Source organism: Saccopteryx bilineata, chromosome 2 (genome assembly GCF_036850765.1).
Source record: "Saccopteryx bilineata isolate mSacBil1 chromosome 2, mSacBil1_pri_phased_curated, whole genome shotgun sequence".
NCBI classification, from domain to species: domain Eukaryota; kingdom Metazoa; phylum Chordata; class Mammalia; order Chiroptera; family Emballonuridae; genus Saccopteryx; species Saccopteryx bilineata.
The window spans coordinates 114550158-114571556 of NC_089491.1; the positions used below are offsets into that span (position 1 = coordinate 114550158).

At 37.9% G+C, this 21399-nt stretch overlaps 1 protein-coding gene across 1 annotated transcript in view; it reads right to left on the reverse strand.

The window, feature by feature from the left end:
- Window positions 1-21399, reverse strand: part of PTPRR (protein tyrosine phosphatase receptor type R) — a 299896-nt gene that overhangs the window by 138325 nt on the left and 140172 nt on the right. Inside the window, exon 3 of the mRNA XM_066257665.1 lies at window positions 397-510. Coding sequence (XP_066113762.1) covers window positions 397-510 — 114 coding nt within the window. The remainder of the gene's footprint in view (window positions 1-396; window positions 511-21399) is intronic.

The window sequence follows — 21399 nt, forward strand, 5'->3', positions numbered from 1 at the left end:
AAGAATGTTTTTGGTGTAGTGTCAGGTTGGGGAGACAAGTATTTTGGGCCCCTTTATTCATACCTATCATAGTATTAGCCTTAATCTACGAGAGGGTTGATAAACTTTTTCTGTGAAGGGTCATATAGCAAGAATTTAAACCTTTGATTTAGCCAAACAATCCTTCCGAATGACTCAAGTCTGTCACTGTAACATGAAAATAGCCACAGACAATATGTAAACAAATGACTGAGTTTACTGCAATAAAACTTTCCTTACAAAAACTGCTGGTATGCCAGCTTTGGCTCAGGGGCCATAGGACTAAAGCATGGGTGTTTTTAGTTATTTTTCTTTATTATTGAGACCTTCAATAAAAAACAAAGCTGTGACTGGGAATGTGAGATGGAGGCATCTTACAAGGAGGCGATTGATGTGCACTCGCTGGGCTGAGAGTCCGAGGGCTGCCGCCACGCCCTGGCGGAATGTTCGGAGCAAGGTTATGTTCAGCTTGTTGACGTCCATTTGCAGTGTCTGGAAAATAAGGAAAAAGGGAAATCCAAATTACAGTTACGTATTTGATTCAAGTTGCTGACTGACGACTGACCACAATTTCTGTGACTTTAATAAATTTATACTCATGGGGCTTTGTTGCATTTTTTTAAATGGAGATACCATTATAGAAATATTTTATGTAAAATTTTAGATGATGTTAGTTAAAAAGATGGCATGTTTGTATAATAATGCAGTTAATCTAGTTATAATCAATAAGGTACATAAATGATGAATTCATAAAGAATTTCACTGTAATGTTTGTTGGTTTAGTTAGCTTCATTTCAAGTCCAGATGACAGAAGGGAATATGCTGCCAACTATATTTCAGTCATCCAAGCTGAGGGACAACTTTACTCTGTGTTCACACACACAGTCACAGACCGGAAGATGCTGTGGAAGTTCCATAACACCAAATTTGGCAGTTTCTCTAGATAGTGATCCAATGGCGATACAAGAAAAAAAAAAAAATGAGTGCACTAATGCCTTTTCAAACTCTGGTAAAAAAAAACCCACAATGGTATTGATGATTTGGTCTAAGGTAAACAGTTCTTATTCAATTGTTTGGGCAAACACTTTTAATTTTCAAGTTGTTTTGGAAAAAGACAACTGGATATTTAAAAACTCCTATAATACAAATCAAGTTATGAAATTAATAATGCAGCCTTCATTAAAGTCTTGGATGCCATTACTACATTTAAACCATTAATTATTTTCAGAAATGCATAATAATCATCTGAGATATTGTGTAAAGTGAGGAACCAAATGGTGATGCATTTCATACATATATATTTGATAATATTTTATTTTTATCCGCTCCTCCTTCACCCGTTTCTTCCATCCTCTACTCCCACCTCTGCCAACCACCAGTCTGTTCTCTGTATCTATGAGCTTGGGTTTTTTGTTTTGATTTTTTTTAACTTCACATAAAAGAGAGATCATTTGGTTTTAGTCTTTCTCTGTCTGGCTTCTTTCACCTAGTATAATGAAAGTTCTCGAGGTCCACCAACATTGGAGCAAATGGCAAGATTTCATTGTTTGTTTGTGGCTGAATATTATTATATATATTCTATAATAATAATATCATATATATATAAATGATAACAGGTATGATACCTCTAGCTTTGTTTTTCTTTATCAACATTGCTTTGGCTATTCGGTGTCTTTTGTCATTCTATATAATTTTTTGGATTGTTGTTCTATTTCTGTGAAAAATGCCATTGGAATTTTGATAAAGATTGCATTGAACCTGTGGGTTGCTTTAGGTGGTATAGACATCTTAACAATATTCATTTTCCAATCCACAAGCACAAAATATCTTTCCTTTGTGTGTGTGTGTGTGTGTGTGTCTGTATCTTCTTAAATTTCTTTACTTACTGTCTTATAGTTTTCAGTGTATAGCTCTTTCATCTCTGGTTAACTTTATTCTTTGGTATTTTATTCTTTGTGATGAAATGGGATTGTTTTCTTTTTTTAAAAATTATTATTTATTCATTTTAGAGAGGAGAGGGAGAGACAGAGAGAGAGAGAGAGAGAGAGAGAGAGAGAGGAGAGACAGAGAGAGAGAAGGGGGGGAGGAGCTGGAAGCATCAACTCCCATATGTGCCTTGACCAGGCAAGCCCAGGGTTTTTAACCAGCGACCTCAGCATTTCCAGGTTGACGCTTTATCCACTGCGCCACCACAGGTCAGGCGGGACTGTTTTCTTAATTTCACTTTCTGATAGTTCATTATTAGTGTATAGAAGTGTAAGAGATTTTTTGTATTGCTTTTGTATCCTGCAACATTACTGAATTAATGTATTTATTCTAACAGTGTTTTGATGGAGTCTTTAGGGTTTTTTATACATATTATCATACCATCTACAAATAGTGAGTTTACTTCCTTTTCAATTTAGATGACTTTTATTTCCTTTTTCTTGCCTAATTGATCTGGCTAGGACTTTCATTATTATGTTGAATAAAAGTGGTGAGAATGAGCATCTTTACCTTGTTTCTGATCTTAGAAGAGCTTTCAGTTTTTCACCATTGAATATAATGTTAGCTGTAGACTTGTCATGTGTGACTTTTATTATGTAGAGATATGTTCTCTCTGTACCCTCTCTGTTGAATGTTTATCATAAGTGAATGTTGAACTTTGTCAAATGTTTTGTCTGTATTTATTGATATGATCATATGATTTTTATCCTTAATTTTGTTAATGTGGTATATAAATTTTTGTTCACGGTAGTCTCTTATGATCTTTTGTATTTTTGTCGTATTAGTTGTAATAGCTCCTCATTCACTTTTGATTTTTTAATAATGCATTTATAAATCTTTATACATTTCTTATCTTTTTATAATGTTTAACTCACAAAAAAGATTATAGTAGGTTATCAATGACTGTCAGATAGTTGCAATATCATCTACTCTATAAAATGAGGTACACTTCTATGTATACACACCTCTGATAAAGAGATTGGCTTACAAGTGTAAACTACACTAGTGTAAGAACTCTTATATGGTCTTCTCCAAGTTTGATCTAAAAGAACGATACTGTTTCAAGATTTGTCAAGAAACAATACAATAGTCTTGTCAAGAAACAATATAATCTATATCCATAAAGTTGGTACAAAATAAGCGATTGGAAACTAGACCAAAAGCTCAATTCTACAGGAATCAGAGGTTAAAAGAGGTCTAGTGGTTACCAGTAAAAATGGTGGACCTAGCTGAAGGTCCAGGGTGCCTTCATACCTTGGAATCTTTTTAACACTTTCATGGGGGGAAGGATCATAGGCCTTGGTCAGGTTAGAGAGCTGGCACTGGCCTCCTTGAAAAAAGTCTGAGATCCAGAAAAGAGCACAACCATTCAAAAACTCAACCTAAGAGCCCAACTGCAAGGTACAACTTACTTCTGGGGAGAGGGAAAAGAAATCTGCGGGGATGAGGTAGAAGAGCTACATCAACACTATCAGTAATATATACTTTTTATTATGTAATGGTATACAGTTGTTTGCTACACTTTTTTTGTATTTTTGTACTCTTTTATATTCTAAAAATGTTCCTCATATTTAACAACATAATTTAGTACAGAAAATAAGATGGGGTCAACCCTGCAAGGTAAGTAGGATTTGGAAATGCAGTGATGAGAGAGATGCTATACTCTTAAGCATGCTTTATGTACTGGAAAATGCAGTTCACATGGTGGATACTAAGTAACAGAATCTCCTTTTATCCAACAGCTGACTTTCAGCTCTATGAGGCTGTGGCAGCTTCCCACAGATACGGGACACTGCACTGGAGACTGTCCACTCCCCTTTTTCTGCAAGGTAGGGAGAGGTTCCCCAGTTCCTGCAAACCCCGCTGAGGAAACTTTGACTCCTGGCTGCCCAGCAGTGTTTGTTGGGCAGGGTAAGCAGGGAGGCACTTTCCTGGATCCCCTTGGGCAAAATCTGGAGCCACTGGCCTATGCTGGAAACCAAGAGTGGGGACCTGTGTGCACACTGGAGAACTCAATTCCCAGGGCTCTGATTACCTTGAGGCCTGTAACTGTGGAAACAGTATTCAGGTCTAAGTTCCGTGGAGTGAATGGTAAATGAAAGTGAAATGGGAACTCAAGATGAAAAATTACAAAAAATAAAGGACCACTGTCCAAAAATGTAAAGGCTGTGCATCTGAAACAGAAATTTAGACTATCTAACTAAACTGAGTTGAAGTAACTTGTTTAGAACTATGATCATGTGGTTTATTACATCAACACATTTGAATGAATTGCCTCAGTTCTCTGATTGCCTGTGAGAAGCTGGATTGGCCCCACAGTGCATGCATGTATTTCTGACCATAAAACAGTGACAGTAAAATATAGTACAAACAGAAAAAATATATATTTGAGAGCCTGACAAGTGCCAGGCATTATACATAAATGCAATTCAAAAAAAAAAAAAAAAAAAAAAAAGAATCCTAGACAAAATAAGAATTTTATTTCAAATAAAGTAAAAGTATATGGTGTGAGGTAGTTAGAAGCTCTAGGCTTCTGGATAGACGCTTGGAATGCACAACTTCTCCTCACCCTGGTCTGTGAAGTTGCAACAACTGGGACAGAATATGAATATCCAGGGCAATAACAGCAGTGCTATAACCTGAAAGTTACCAAACAACAGTGGAAGATACATTTTAGTCTCAATGTTCAACCCATTTGATTATTTCTATTATTTAACACACCAATAATGTAGTAGTTTTTAACTTCAAAGAGATTAAAATGCTCTTTCTCAATGCAAATGCTAAGCCACTTAATAATGGTAGATAATGTAAGTAGTTACTATTCAAGAACAATTGAGTGTTTATATTGATGTTACAAATATATAAGCATACAGAAAGAAATTAAACAACATAATAAAAAATTCAAAGATTAAAACCTCATCTGTATGTAAATTTATTGGGTCTCTGCCTTGTTAAGAGGCCGCTGAGTCCATTTCTTTTATCTGGGGCTTATTCCTGTCCCCCATTCCTGATTTCCCCAACAAATGAAACATCGTAAGACTTTGTTTGGTCACCAGACTGTCTGCTAGAGCAGCTGAAGCTTTTGAGTCTCAGATATAAATCAATCTGACGCGACTGATGAAAAAGTAGCACTTAAATTTAGGACCTACCATTGCGTTTACATTCTAAATAAGTGATTGGCTTTCAGCTATTTGTTTTGAAAGAATGACTGAATATTTTTGCCTGGGAGTGGGGCAGGTTTCTAAATGTTAGCCCCCCTCTTGATGTTATCAGGAAGCCTGGACTGTCATCTTATCACTCCCAGTAAGAGTCAGGCCACATCCAGCGGCCCTGTTAGGGAAAGGAAGGCCAAATTGCCATCTCTCTTCCTAAAAAGATGTCCTCAAAGACCCTGAGAAAAGTCTAATCTCAATCCCCAACAGACACAAAAGAACTCAGCTTCCTTCAGGATCAAAGCCTGTCAGGAGGAATCCACTCACATCTCTCTAACTTCAATGTGTCTGTCCTTTTTGCTACATGGGCTCTCTAACTCCATTCTTGGGTAAGGAGCCCCCATTTTTGGCCAGCAGTTAGATTAGCGAGTAACTTCCAGGATTAAAACAGAAGTTGCTCTGTTTATGCCTCTGAATTTTGTAGAAAACCCTGATTTATAGGAGGCATTTATACTATCGCTCAGTCCCTTCCTATAATTCTCTGCATTGCTTTCTGCTATTATTTACAAACTAATGTTTTTTATTTCCATATTTCACATCCTGCCCTTTTCCGTCTTACACCTGCTTCCCTCTATCTGAATGTACTCTTTATACTGAGAACTTAATATTACTCAAATGAACTTACATTTTCCCTCTCCTTATCCACAAATTTACTTCTAATTTCTATATTTTATATTCTAGCATGAAATACCATATTAGGAAGTCATATTGAATTGACTTTTTTCTTTATGCTTCTCCCTCCCCTCCCATCATTACATCCAATTAACTATCGAGTTCTGCTACTGTTCCTTCTCAATACTTCTTCACCTTCTTGTCATCTATATTTCCACCATCTTGGTTCAGGCCACTGTCATGTTAATCTGGACTATACTCCCTACCTCATTTCCCAAACGGACACCATTGTGACCTGTGCAAAATGCCAGCCTTGTCAAGTTATGATTCTGCTACAAATGCATTAAAGAATTCTTATTTTTTCTTTCTTATTTGTGGGTGGAGCGCAGAGTGCATTCCTAGCAGCTGTGGCTGATGCAATGCTGTGAGAATTCTCCAACTCCCAGAACCCTCCTGGGCATACCCAGGAAGGGAGCTCGCCACAATAAGGAAGTGACTCAGTGCCAACCACGCAACTCCCTGACCTTTTCAGCCACTGGCTTTGAAGAACACGCTGTAATATCCTATAGGCTGAACCTGTGTATATAAACTAGCTTACTTCCTGAATAAATCGGATCTGCATCACTGACGGGTCTTTGCGTCTCCGTCGTCCTCACCCCTGGCAGGACTTGTCCACACTTATTGAATTTATTAGGGTGAGATTGGCTAATTAAATTATATAGGTTCATGTGTACAGTTCTATAATACTTCATCTGTATATTGCACGTGTTCACCATCCAAGTCAAGTCTTCCATCACCATTTATCCTCCCTTACCATCTTCTAACTTCCCTCATCCCCCTTTTCCTCTGATAATCACCATATTGTTGCCTGTGTCTATGTATAGTATTTGTTTGTTTGTTTTTTGCTTAATCTCTTCACCTTTTTCACATAGCCATGAATACCCACTCCACTCTGACAGCTGTCAGTCTGTTCTCCACCTGTAAATCTAATTCTATTTTGTTTGTGAATTTATTTTGTACATTAGATTCCACATATGAGTGAAATCATATGGTACTTTTATTTTTCTGACTGGCTTATATCACCTATCGTAATGCTCTCCAGGTCCATCCATGCTATTGCAAAAGATAACATTTCATTCTTTTTTATGGCCAAGTAGTATCCCATTGTGTAAATGCATCACAGCTTTCTAATCCACTTATACTGATGAACACTTAGGCTACTTCCAAATCTTGACTATTGTAAATAATGCTGCAATTAACAAATGAGTGTATATATTCTTTCAAATTAATATTTTGGATTTATTTGGATATATTCCTAGAAGTGGAAATGCTGGATTATAAGGTATTTACATTATTAATATTTTGAGGTGACTCCATACTTCTTTCCACAGTGGTTGTACCAGTCTACATTCCCACCAACAGTGCACGAGGATTCTCTTTTCTCCACATCCTCACCAGCACTTGTTTGTGGATTTGTTGATGATAGCCATTCTGACAGATGTGAAATGATAGCTCATTGTGGTTTTAATTTGCATTTTTCTAATGATTAGTGAAAGATATTTGAATATCTTTTCATATGTCTATCAGTTACCTGTATGTCCTCTTTGGAGTGTATATTCAGGTCCTTGCCCATTTTTTAAATTGGTTTGTTTATTTATTGGTATTGAGTTTTATAAATTCTTTATAAATTATCAGATGTATCATTTGTGAATATATTCTTCCATTCAGCAGGTTGCCTTTTCATTTTGTTAATGATTTCCTTTTCTGTGCAAAAACTTTTTAGTTTCATATAGTCTCATTTGTTTATTTTTCTTTTGTTCCTTTGCCCGAGGAGATATAGCAGAAAAAAATATTGATACAAGAAATTTCTGAGATTTTACAGGCTATATTTTCTTCTAGGATTTTTATGGTATTGAGTCTAAACATTTGTCTTTAATCCACTTTGAGTTTATTGTTGTGTATCATATAACAAGGTGGTATAGTTTCAATTGTTTGTCCAATTTTCTCAACATCATTTATTCAATAGACTATATTTATCCCATTGTATGTTCTTGCCTCCTTTGTTAAATATTAATTTACTATAAAGGTGTGGGTTTATTTCTGGGTCCTTTACTCTTTTCCATTAATCTATATGTATGTTTCTATACAGTACCATGATGTTTTGATTACTATAGCCTTGTAGTATAGTTTAAAATCAGGTAGTATGATTTCTCCAACTTTGTTCTTCTTTCCAAGATTGCTGTTGCTATTTGGAATTTTTTATGGTTCTATATACATTTTTGGTATATTTGTTCTAGTTCTATAAAATACAACATTTGTATCTTGATAGGAATTACAATGAATCTATAGATTGGTTAGGATAGTATAGACATTTTAATGATGTTAATTCTTCCTATCTATAAACATGATAAATGCTTTCACTTATTTGTATCTTCTTCAATTTATTCCTTCAGTTTCTTGTATTTTCCAAATACAGGTCTTTAATGTCCTTGATTAAAATTATCCCTACGTCTTTTACATTATTTAAAGCAATTGTAAATAGAATTGTTTTCTTTCTTTAAAAATACTTTAAAATTGATTTTAGAGAGAGAAGAAGAGGGAGGGAGAGAGAGAGAATGTGAGAAAAAGAGAGAGACATATCAATTTGTTCCACTTTTTATGCATTCATTGGTTGATTATTGTGTGTACCTTGACCAGAGAGATTGAACCTGCTACCCTGGTATATTGGGATAGTGCTCTACTTAACTGAACTACTGGGTCAGGGCTAGGATTGTTTTAGTTTCCCTTGCTGATAGTTCATTATTGGCATATAATAATGCAATAAGATATTTGTTTTGTATCCTCCTACTTTAGTAAATTCATTTATCAGTTCTAGTATTTTTTTTGGTGGAATATTTAGGTTCTCTATATACAATGTCATGTCTGCATATAATGACAGTCTTACTTCTTTCTTTCCAATTTAGATGTATTTTTTTCCTCTTCTTGTCTGATTGCTGTGGCTAAGACTTCCAATATTATGTTGAATAAAAGTGATGAAAGTGAACATCCCTGTTTTGTTTCCAATATCAAGAGAAACACTTGTAGTTTTGGCTCATTGATTATGATGTTGGCTGTGAGTTTGTCATATATGGCCTTTATTACATTGAGCTATGTTCCCTCTATTTCCAAGTTGCTGAGAGTTTTTACATAAATGTGTGCTGGATTTTATCAAATGTTTTTTCTGCATCTAGTGATATAATCATGTGGTTTTATCCTTCATTTTGTTTATGTGGTGTATCATGTTTATTAATTCGTGGAATCCCAATTATTGTACCAACTTTGAATCCCCAGAATAAATCCCACTTGGTCATAGTGTATGATCTTTTCAATGTATTGCTGGATCTGGCTTACTAATGTTTTGTTGAGGATTTTGACATCCATGTGCATTGGAGATTTTTTTTTTTTTGGTAGTGTCTTTGTTTGGTTTTGAAATTAAGATAATACTGCCCTTGTAAAATGAGCTTGGGCCTCTTCCTTCCACTTAAATTTTAAAAAATAGTTTGAGAAAGAAAGGTATTAGTTCTTTGATTGTTTGGTTAAACAATTCACCTGTGAAGCCATGCAGTCCAGGACTTTTGTTTTTTGGGAGTTTTTGATTACTGCTTCAATTCCACTAGTTGTAATCTGTCTATTTAGATTCTTCCTGATTCAATTTTAGAAGATTGTATGTTTCTACAAATTTATCCATTTCATCCAGATTGTCCGATTTGTTGGCATAATCGTTTGTAACATTTTCTTATAAAACTTTGTATTTCTCTGGTGTCAGTTGTTACTTCTCCACTTTTATAACTGATTGTATTTATTTGGGTCCTCTCTTTCTTCTTTCCTGATGAGTCTGATTAAAGTCTTGTCAATCTTGTTTATCTTTTCAAAGAACCAGCCCTTGGTTTCATTGAAACTTTGTGCATTGGCCCTTTAAGAGGGTGCCTGTGTCTCTAGTTTACTCCTGTCTCTCTCGAGGGATAGAAACCCTGCTGTTATTCATAGCTGGATGTTATGTGGGCACTTCTTCCTGGCTCTGGTGCTCTGGGCTGGGGAGCCCAGCAGGGGAGGAAAACCCACGGCAACTCAGATATTTCTCTGGAACCTCAGCCACTGCCCATGGGAGCAACACCAGTCCTTTCTACATCTCCACCCATCCTACCGCTCTCCATGCGGCTTCTTGATTCTGAAACTTCTCTTCAGCTTCTCTTCAGTTGGTTATTCACGATGATTATTCTATAATTTAGTTGTAATTCCAGTTTGGTCCTGGGAGGAGGTGAGTGTAGTTTTCAGCGACTTCACCACTATCTTGAATTCTTGCCACAGCTCTCATTTTCTAATGAAAGGTTCAAACTCCTTGGTTCCTTCCAGTTTGACCTCCCACCCCTTTCCCCCATGCACATGAGACTTCAGCTGTACCTAAGGTATAATAAACATGCCATACTCTTTTTGCATTGTGTCAGGGCATCTGTAGATCACTGGCTAGGCATTCTTTTTTCTTTGAGACTCAACTCAAAGACCATTTAGTCAGAATTCCATGACCTTTCTTCCTCCTTCCTTTGCTTGCATCTTTCAGTTCTCCAGTAGTACTCTGAGTTAAACTTCAGTTAATTTTTGTTCGAATTTTTGTAATAAAACTCCATACTTATTAAAAAAAAAGTAAGGTACAAAAAGATATATAGTAAAAAGCAAAAGTATACTTGTCTTCTCCTAATCCTTCATTCCAATCCCCAGAAATAGCACAGGCATTTGTGCATCCTTCCAAAAATTTTCTATGTATATTACTATTAAATACAATAGGATTAAACTATACATATTATTCTACAACTGAATTTTTCCCACTTATTAATTCATCTGGAATATATTTCTATATTTAAATAATATATACTATTGTCAATATCATGTTTAGATTCTTTTTTTTATTTTAGTGAGAGAGAAACAGAGAGACAGACAGGGTCAGACAGACAGGAAGGGAGAGAGATGAGAAGCAGCAATTCATTGTGGCAACTTAGCTGTTCATTGATTGCTTTCTTTCTTTCTTTTTTTTTTTTTTTTGTATTTTTCTGAAGCTGGAAACTGGGAGAGACAGTCAGAGAGACTCCTGCATGCGCCCGACCGGGATCCACCCGGCACGCCCACCAGGGGCGATGCTCTGCCCATCAGGGGGCGATGCTCTGTCCCTCCGGGGTGTTGCTCTGCCGCGACCAGAGTCACTCTAGCGCCTGGGGCAGAGGCCAAGGAGCCATCCACAGCACCCGGGGCAGAGGCCAAGGAGCCATCCCCAGCTCCCAGGCCATCTTTGCTCCAATGGAGCCTTGGCTGCAGGAGGGGAAGAGAGAGACAGAGAGGAAGGAGGGGAGGGGGATGGAGAAGCAAATGGGCGCTTCTCCTGTGTGCCCGGGCCGGGAATCGAACCCGGGTCCCCCGCACGCCAGGCCAACGCTCTACCGCTGAGCCAACCGGCCAGGGCCCATTGATTGCTTTCTTATATGTGTCTCAACCAGGGGGTTCCAGCCGAGCCAGTGACCCCTTACTCAAGTCAGTGACCTTAGGCTTCAAGCCAGCAAACTCTGAGCTCAAGCTGGTGAGCCCACACTCAAACCAGATCAGCCTGCACTCAAGCCGGTGAGCTCAGGCTTTTGAACCTGGGTCCTCAGTATCTGAGGCTGATACTCTATCCACTACACTATCGCCTGGTCAGGCTCATGATTAGAACCTTACCTAATAATTCCCTTACTCTTAATAGGTTAGCTTATCCCATTCATTTTTATTATTTTAACTGATATAAATGTGTTGTATTACTTTATGTTATATTATTTTGTTTATTTTTGTGTTTGTTTCTTTAGTTTTCTGTCTTTTGCTATATGGTCTTTTATTCTTGTTATTGGTTTACACTTTTTTCTTCCAGTGTTTATATTTATAATAGTAAATATTATGTATATAAAATTTTATTTCTTAATTTATAAACTTTAGAATGTATTTATTAACTTCTTGTTATGAAAAATGAGAAATATATATCTCTTCCCACCAATTCTCATCATCACTTTCCAGTTTTAATAATTATATTATTATTTTTATATTGTTACATTTTATGATATTTATACATTATATTCTGTGTAATAGAGACAACTCACCAAATTACTGTCTCTTCCTGGAAACTCAGCCTGTTTATATCTAGGTGGAGCCATAGAATATTTCTTACCAATTAATGATAGTGAAAGTAAGATGACATTTCAGTACAGGCAGGTAAGGAGGGTGCCTTGTCTATTCTCTCTTTCTCTTTCATCTTCCTACAAACTGGATGGTTCCCAGGTAATCCTAAGACTCTACTGAAAATGACAGAGCCACACAAAGGAAGATGCCTGGGACCCCAAATCATGCAAAAACAGAGGCCCTGCTCAAGGCCACTCAGTAAACAGTGACTTGGGTTAAAAATAAATTTTTATTGTATTCAGTCACTTATACATTAAGGTTGTGATAGTATTATTTATACTGATGAATGTTTTCTGTAATTATAATTTCTAAAGTTTGATAGTGTTAATTATATGTTCAAATGGATGCAATGCTCATGATCAATCTCCATTCCTGAATTCTTTATTTTGACATATCTCTTATTTAGCAATATATATATATTAGTATATGTGCAGCAGAAGCAAGCATATTATTTTACTATATTACACTATTAAATAGTTTCTTTCAAGTAGGGCTCATGAGTGCTATATTTCCTGAGGCATTACATATTTGGGAATATATTTATGGTATCTTTGACGATAAATAACATCTTGGTTGGATATTAAATTCTTGATTCAATCTTTATTTTTATTTTTTTGCCTTTGAATTTTGTTGCCATTATTCTGTTGCCTTCTGGTGTTGAAAGTTACTATGAATAATATCCTGGCTTGAGGCTAGTCTGACTTAAAGGTAACTTGCTTTTATGCCTGCAATCTCAGTGAAATACTTATCTTTAAAGTTAAACTTCACAAGGATGGTTCTTTGGTTTGATAATTCTGCAATATTGGTATGTCCTTGAAGTCTAAGATTCCAGACTCTTTATTTCAGAAATATTTTCTCCTATTATACATTGAAATCATTTTTTCCTAAATACTTCTGGTTCATCCTCAAGGACACCAATTATGCAATTTTATATTCCTTGTCTTTCTCTGTACACACTATTCTATGTACTTCTTTTTTTCCCCTTTGTGTAGCTTTATTAAATTGTAATTTTCTCAGGACTGCTTTATGTCCTTAGATACTTTCAGCAGAATTTGTTCTGTATCTTCTGCTTCTAATGTGGTTTTGATTTCTGTAATGTGTGTTTTATTATTATTTTCATTTATCTCTGGGTTCTGCCAGCTTTCTCTTTGTGAGGCCTGAAAAAAAGCTATGTTCTCTTTTAACTGTTTCAGATAAGAAGTGACATAAAACTTTTGTTTATATTTCCTTAGTTTTTATATTAATTAACAAATCTATTTTTTAAGCAAAGAGTTTAGCTTTTCTTTTTCTCTTAAAATCCTCCAATGGAAAAAAAAAATCCTCCAATGACTTTCTATCACCTTTAGAGTCAAATTCAATTACATGGGCCTGCAAGGCCCTACTTTATCTGGCTCCTGTTACTTCTGAACCTCCTCTAATATCCTACCCTCAGACTATTCCATCCTTCCTCCAGTTCCTCATACAGGCCACGCTCATTTGTAGCTGATGGCCTTGGCACACACCTGCCACTGCCTGGAGAGTTGCTCAGCATTGCTGCATGGTGGCCCCTTCTGGTCTTTAGTTCTCTGTTAAATGTCACGTCCTCAGAGAGGCCTTCCCAGCTTGGCCATTCTCTGTCTCATCACCCTGCTTTATTTTCCTTGTGGCATTTATTACTACATGACAGCTTTTTATGTATTTGTTTGCTGTATATCCCCCTTTACTGAATGTAGGCCCCATTGATGTGGACCCTGTTGGTCTGGTTCTCTGTAGTTCCAGGACCTAAAACAGTGCCTGACATATAGCAGGTGTTTAATAAATTTTTGTGAAATGAAGGAATAGATGAGTCACCGTAATCAACACTGTATGGTTGCTAAGTAGAAGACCGTGAGTTCTATGGTGGTCATAGGAAAATCAGGGCTCTGTGCTTGAGACAGTGATTAAGTGGTTCACCTGAAAAGCCTAACCATTCAGAAAACACACAGAGTGGATTTGACACAATTAATGTTTGATTTGTAATTAATACAGGATGTGGCAAAAGTAGGTTTACAGTTGTTCATGTGGGAAATAATACAATCAATAAATTATAATACAAGAATAAACTCTATGTTTCACATACTCACAACTGTAAACCTACATTTGTCCCCACCAATGTCTCTGATACTTTGATTACTGAACCATTCAGGAGAGGAAAAAAATCAGTTTATTTTGAAATCTGCAGTTTTTTAGGAGTTTTTAAAATCTGCTCCTAATTGGTGAAAGCAATATATGTTTTCTGAGTAGTGTAGTATATTGATTGTAAACTGAACTCAAAGTTAATCAATATTAGTGTCTATTTCTTGTAACCAATTTGAGAGTTTAAAATTTTATCTTCCTACTTATAAAAATTATGTATCCTCATGATAGAATATTTTAAAAATATAACTCATTAGAAAAAGAAATAACTATTATTCATAATAGTTTATCCCATCACCCCTCAAGGTAATGTTCAATATTGTGTTGTTTATAGTGTTAGCTATTTTCTGATACATAGATGATATAATATATATTAAATATATCTGTATGCATCATACAAATAATCATCCATTCTAATGTGATGCTATAACTATCATATGTCTATGGCTTCTCTCTTTCCATGTAAAGAGAAAACACTTTTTTATTCTGTGTGGGTGTGGCTCCAGTGCAGAAATATTCCTGGATCCTTCCCTTCCTCAGTCTCCCCAAGAGAGAAGTGACTTGTATAACTGGCGCTTTTGGATTGAGATACTAGGGTATGGGTAATTCTGTGTTTTCTTTTTTAGGTCTGCCTGCTTGTAAAAAACAGATGCTCTGCCTTTGCAAGAGTAAAGTAGGTTGTACGGCCCTGGCTGGCTGGCTCAGTGGATAAAGTGTCAGCCCAGCATATGGATGTTGCAGGTTTGACCCCTGATCAGGGCACACAGGAGAAATGACCATTTGCTTCTCTTCCCTTCCTCCCCCTTCTCTCTGTCTTCTCCTCTTGGAACCAGTGGCTCAGCTGATTTGAGCATCAGCCTGGGTGCTAAGGATAGCTCGACTGGTTTGAGCATCAGCCCCGGGCACTGAGGATAGCTTAGTTGATTCAAGCATCGTCTCAGACAGGGTTGCCGGATGGATCCCATTTAGGGTGCATGAGGATGTCTGCCTCTCTACCTCCCTTCCCCTCACTTTAAAAAAAGAAAAAGGGTAAAGTAGGTTGTAAAGGCTTTGTCCTCACATGGGAGGTTACAGTTGACCAGTGTTCCTGTGACTGGTGGGTAAATCTGCTGAAGAAAGAGAGGCAATCACAGAAATAGCTTGTACTGCTCCTAAGTGATGTCTCCAGCAGCTCTGTCACTATATATAGCAATCAAGCTGACATTTTTATCTCCACGGGTCTGCTGCCTCCTCTGTCGTTCTCCCGCAGGGAAGACAGAGATACTATTTCTTGGCCTGCTCACACGCCAACTCATGACACCAACACAAGGTCTTACATTATACTTAAAAGGCAAAAAGGCAGGCCCTGGCCGGTTGGCTCAGTGGTAGAGTATCGGCCTGGCGTGCAGGAGTCCCAGGTTCGATCCCCGGCCAGGGCACACAGGAGAAGTGCCCATCTGCTTCTCCACTCCTTCCCCTCTCCTTCCTCTCTGTCTCTCTCTTCCCCTCCCACAGCCAAGGCTCCATTGGAGCAAAGTTGGCCCGGGCACTGAGGATGGCTCCATGGCCTCTGCCTCAGGAGCTAGAATGGCTCTGGATGCAACAGAGCAATGCCCCAGATGGGTGGAGCATCGCCCCCTGGTGGGCATGCGGGTGAATCCCAGTCAGGTGCATGTGGGAGTCTGTCTGCCTCCCCGTTTCCAACTTCAGAAAAATACAAAAAAAATTTAAATAAATAAATAAATAAAAATAAAAGGCAAAAAGGCTTAAAACATTTGTTAGTTGGTCTTGATTTTGGCATGGATATCTATAAGGTAGAAGGGTCAAAGGAGAATCAGGGTATATGGTGGTGGTATGGAAGTCAGGGTTTTCAAAAGAGGTTTGCCAACACTGCCAGATGGTGTAGAAGGCTAAGAGTAACATGAAACAAGGAAAGGCTGGTAGATTTGTCAATGATAAATAATCAATGGCCCTCAACTAGCAATTCTCACACTGTGCTCCATAGTCCATCGGGAGGCCAAGTGAGTCCTTGAAACTCCTGGAAAGTTTAAGTTCATTGGGTAGCAACATGGGTGTGTGATGTACCAATTCCACAGATTTTTCTTTTTTAGTCGCCTAGGCTCATTTACTGAGTTTGTAAGGCTTGTACAATTGCTATTCATAAACTAAAATTAGCGTGTCACTAGTGTATCTTGAGGCTTTGAGGGAGTTAGGAAGTGAGTGCATAATGAAGAAACAGGCAGACACCAAGACTAATTTTTACTAAGAACAAAAGAAGAAAGAATGGTAAGTAGAAAAATCTATTTCCCCAGATGGTAAGGACTCTGACCTTCATGCCAGATGACTCAACTAATCATTCTTAAGATCCCTTCACTCCAAAGAGCTACCCCTTTAACACATGAAATGACAATACTAGAATTTTGGTCAGAATCAGGTTTTGAGGCATTTTATTTATTTTATTTTATTATTATTATTTTTTATACAGGGACAGAGATAGAGTCAGAGAGAGGGACAGACGGACAGGAACAGAGAGAGATGAGAAGCATCAACCGAGCGCCCTTTGATCTAACACAGGGGTCCCCAAACTTTTTACACAGGGAGCCAGTTCACTGTCCCTCAGTTAAATCAATTGATCAGTTAAAACAACTCCTTTTATAGTTGGAGGGCCGGACTATAAAAAAAAACTATGAACAAATCCCTATGCACACTGCACATATCTTATTTTATTTTATTTTTATTTTTATTTTTTCTTAAGCTGGAAACGGGGAGAAACAGACAGACTCCCGCATGCGCCGGACCGGGATCCACCCGGCACGCCCACCAGGGGCGATGCTCTGCCCACCAGCGGGCGATGCTCTGCCCCTCTGGGGCGTCGCTCTGCAGCGACCAGAGCCACTCTAGTGCCTGGGGCAGAGGCCAAGGAGCCATCCCCAGCGCCCGGGCCATCCTTGCTCCAATGGAGCCCCGGCCGCGGGAGGGGAAGAGAGAGACAGAGAGGAAGGAGAGGGGGAGGGGTGGAGAAGCAAATGGGTGCCTCTCCCATGTGCCCTGGCCGGGAATTGAACCCGGGTCCCCCGCACGCCAGGCCGATGCTCTACCGCTGAGCCAACTGGCCAGGGCCGCACATATCTTATTTTAAAGTAAAAAAACAAAACGGGAACAAATATAATATTTAAAATAAAGAACAAGTAAATTTAAATCAACAAACTGACCAGTATTTCAATGGGAACTATGCTCCTCTCACTGACCACCAATGAAAGAGGTGCCCTTTCCAAAAGTGCGGCGGGGGCCAGATAAATGGCCTCAGGGGGCCACATGCGGCCCACGGGCCGTAGTTTGGGGACCCCTGATCTAACAGAAGGAGAGTCAGAACTAGTATCTGGCTTCAATGTTGAGTATGCAGCAGTCTTTTGTTTTGACACCTTAGTTGTTCATTGATTGCTTTCCCATATGTGCCTTGACCGTGGGCCTTCAGCAAACCGAGTAACCCCCTGCTCAAGCCAGTGACTTTGGGTCCAAGCTGGTGAGCTTTTTTTTTTTTTTTTGTCAAACCAGATGAGCCCACACTTAAACCGGCGACCTCAGGGTCTCGAACCTGGGTCCTCTGCATCCCAGTCTGACGCTCCATCCACTGCACCACCACCTGGTCAGGCAGGTTTTGAGGCATTTTAAAAACAACTGTAATGCCAACTTCACAAGGTTTTCATACCTTGTTCCATTGTAGGTATGGGCTGTTAAATCAATTGATCAGTTAAAACAATTCATAAGGGAGCTGAATGAGTATTGGTAACTTTTAAGAAAAGGTGTCTAAATTTCTTGTTCGGAAATCTAAAAACTTGAGGGGAAGGGAGTTAGAGGGAGGAGGGCAAGAGAGGTATAATGAGTTGCACGTGGATGGAGGGTGAGGGTGTTATATTGAGTGGGACACTTGAATCTATGTCAACACAATAAATTAAAATTAATAAAAAATTTAAAATAAAAAAATAAATATTAAACTAAAAAATAAAAGAAATGTAAGACCTTGTGAACAAAGGAGATAGATATTCAGGACCTACTTGAATTCTGAGCTCACACAATTAAAAGCTGTTGCCTACTCTGTTTTCTAATTGCTAGGGAGACTGAACACAACATAAAATAATTGTGTTTGTTGGAATGTTGCAAGAAGGTAAGCAAATACCAAATAAGAAAACTTCGCTATCCTACAATGTAATAGTTAAGAACATGGGTTAGGGCAGGGGTCCCCAAACTTTTTACACAGGGGGCCAGTTCACTATCCCTCAGACCGTTGGAGGGCCAGACTATAAAAAAAACTATGAACAAATCCCTATGCACACTGCACATATCTTATTTTAAAGTAAAAAAACAAAACGGGAACAAATACAATATTTAAAATAAAGAACAAGTAAATTTAAATCAACAAACTGACCAGTATTTCAATGGGAACTATGGGCCTGCTTTTGGCTAATGAGATGGTCAATGTGCTCCTCTCACTGACCGCCAGTGAAAGAGGTGCCCCTTCCGGAAGTGCGGCGGGGGCCAGATAAATGGCCTCAGGGGGCCGCATGTGGCCCGCTGGCTGTTGTTTGGGGACCCCTGGGTTAGGGAGTAAGAATGGCTTGGATTTAATCCTGGGCTGAGTGGATTTGGTCAAACAATTAACTCTCTCTGAACTCAGTTACTTCATTTGTCCATTTGTCTGATGGTGATGATCCCTGTCATAGGGCTTCTGTTGATCAGATGAGTTATTAGACATAAAACAGCTAAAACTGGCAGAGAAAACGTGCTCCATAAACTTTTGTTTATAGATATGAATTTACTATATGTATCAATGTTAAAAAAATTAATTAAATGACCTGCTTCTCTGTATAATCCGTACCAAGGGAAATTGAGAAGCAACTTTATTGATTAAATGGAGGCCCTTTACTTATTTGCTGGAACAGTAATAATATCAAGACACTAAGGAGTGTTTTACTGATTGATAATATCTGCCAGGAAGTTTCTGCCAAAAGTCAATCAGGAAATCTAGGCCAATGAAAAAAGCAATTGTTAAAACAATTTTTTTTTTGCTAAAGAGATAACATTTTTGGAGAGAATTTATATTTAAGGTTTAAGATCAAAATGTCACATTTTAAGCATGCTGTTTGATTTCAGATTCTCTGCTTCCATTTACTCTGAACTCTGCCCTTTCAAACATGGCTGGGTGAACCCAAACCTCAAACACTACAGGAGACTCTTTGGATATTGAATTAAATTGATATTCATTGTCCTTTTTCTCCTTTTCTCTGTATTACTATAAATTAAAGGTTAATATTAAAACAGTTAAATTTAGTGCATCAGATTAGATCCTGCTTATTTAAAAAGCTTATTATAACCTAGTTTTCTTCATTTCATTAATTTCTCATCACTATTTTAATGTTACCTCTTAATTAGTGTTCCCTTTCACATCTCATAATAATATTTATTTTGTAAAACACCTTCTCTTTGCCTTAAAAGACTCCTTGTATTTAGCAATTAAATAAAGAACTTTTCTACATTGTTCTGAAAACTTTACATTCTATACAATTTGGACTAAGCTCCCATCTTTAGGATCTATTTTTAGAAATTATGAAATGATGAAGGTCTAGACTTTTCTAACTACAAATTCACTGGAGGAGATAAGTCTTCCACAAATTATAAAATAATACTCCATATACTTTTATGATTTTATCATTCTGTTGTGTTTTTTTTTTTAATGAGAGGAGAGGAGATAGTGCAACAGACTCCCACATATGCTCCAGTGGGGATCCACCTGGCAACCTCCATCTAGGACTAATGCTCGAAACAACTGAGCTATTTTTAGTGCCTGAGGCTGAAGGTCAGACCAATGAGCTATCCTCAGCACCGGGGACCAACTCTTGAACCAATCAAGTTACTGGCTAAAGAAGGGGAAGAGGGAGAGAAGGGGGAGAAAGTGGGAGAAAGAAGTAGATGGTTGTTTCTCTTGTGTGCCCTGAAGAGGAATCAAACCCAGCTCATTCATATACCAGGCTGATACTCTATGCACTGAGCCAATTGGCCAGGGCCAATACTACCATTCTTATTCTTTGCAATTTTGTGTCCATTTATACTTATAAATTTTTTTTTTATAAAACTCACAACCTAGCTATGAATAAAATAGAAGAAAGTAGAGGTTTAATATAAAATTCTTCAGAGACAGGAGAAAAATCATGATTTAACCATAAATAGATATTATCCTGGGTACAGTAAACAAATATAATAGCAAGTGACTTGTTTTTCACAGAGTTTTCAAGTCTGCTTATTATATGATCGAGACAACAAAAATTTCAACATTTATCTCCTCAGATTATGTTTTCTAGCTTGTACTGAATGTTATTTCTCTTCTGTTATTCTTGTTTCTGTGCTCTCTGTCAGTCTCACCTAAATTGTCACCCCCCCCCCACTTCCTTTAGCATTTCTCATGCTGGAGGCAGAACACAGCAGCCAGAAGCCTGAGTCCAAAATGGCTGGAATTGGGCCACTCAGAAACCCTGCACAGATAAAAGCACAATGCTCGGGCAAACGCTGCCTGAAAAATGAGGTCAGACAAATTCAGGTTTCTCCATCCAGATCACAAAACTCTAATGATCACAGCCATAACCACTCCATTCATGCAGCTTTTCTGATAGGACTGAGAAGACATCTGACTACCTATCCAGTGAGACTTAAGACCAAATTAACCTCCAAGCAGCTTTTAAGGATGCTTAGAAATAGATGTCCAAGGGTAAAGTCAAAACCCTTCAACTCCTCAAACATTTTGCTTTCTAGGCAGAAACTGATATTGTCCCAAGCCATCAATATATAAAAGACATTTTTAAAAATGAAGCAATTAACAATCCTTACGGGTCTCTGGATGCTTCACTCCAAATGTAAAATAAGGAGATGGCTCCTTTTTATTTTTACGTGCTTATACTCAATCAAGAGGAATATAGTATTTTGGTAATTTCAACTCTACATGCAAACACCTGAGCTGTAAGGCAGGGCCAGGAGGCCACACAGGTTATGAAACAGTCTGATCACAAGGGTGGTTTGGAGTCCAACACTCCATGGAAGGATGTTATAAATTTAGTTCATTTCGATTCTCTCCATGAAGTAGTTTATGTTCCATTTCAACGACTGCAATAGGATTCTGTTTTTTGCTCTCCTGGTGAACTACCCAATTCTCTAA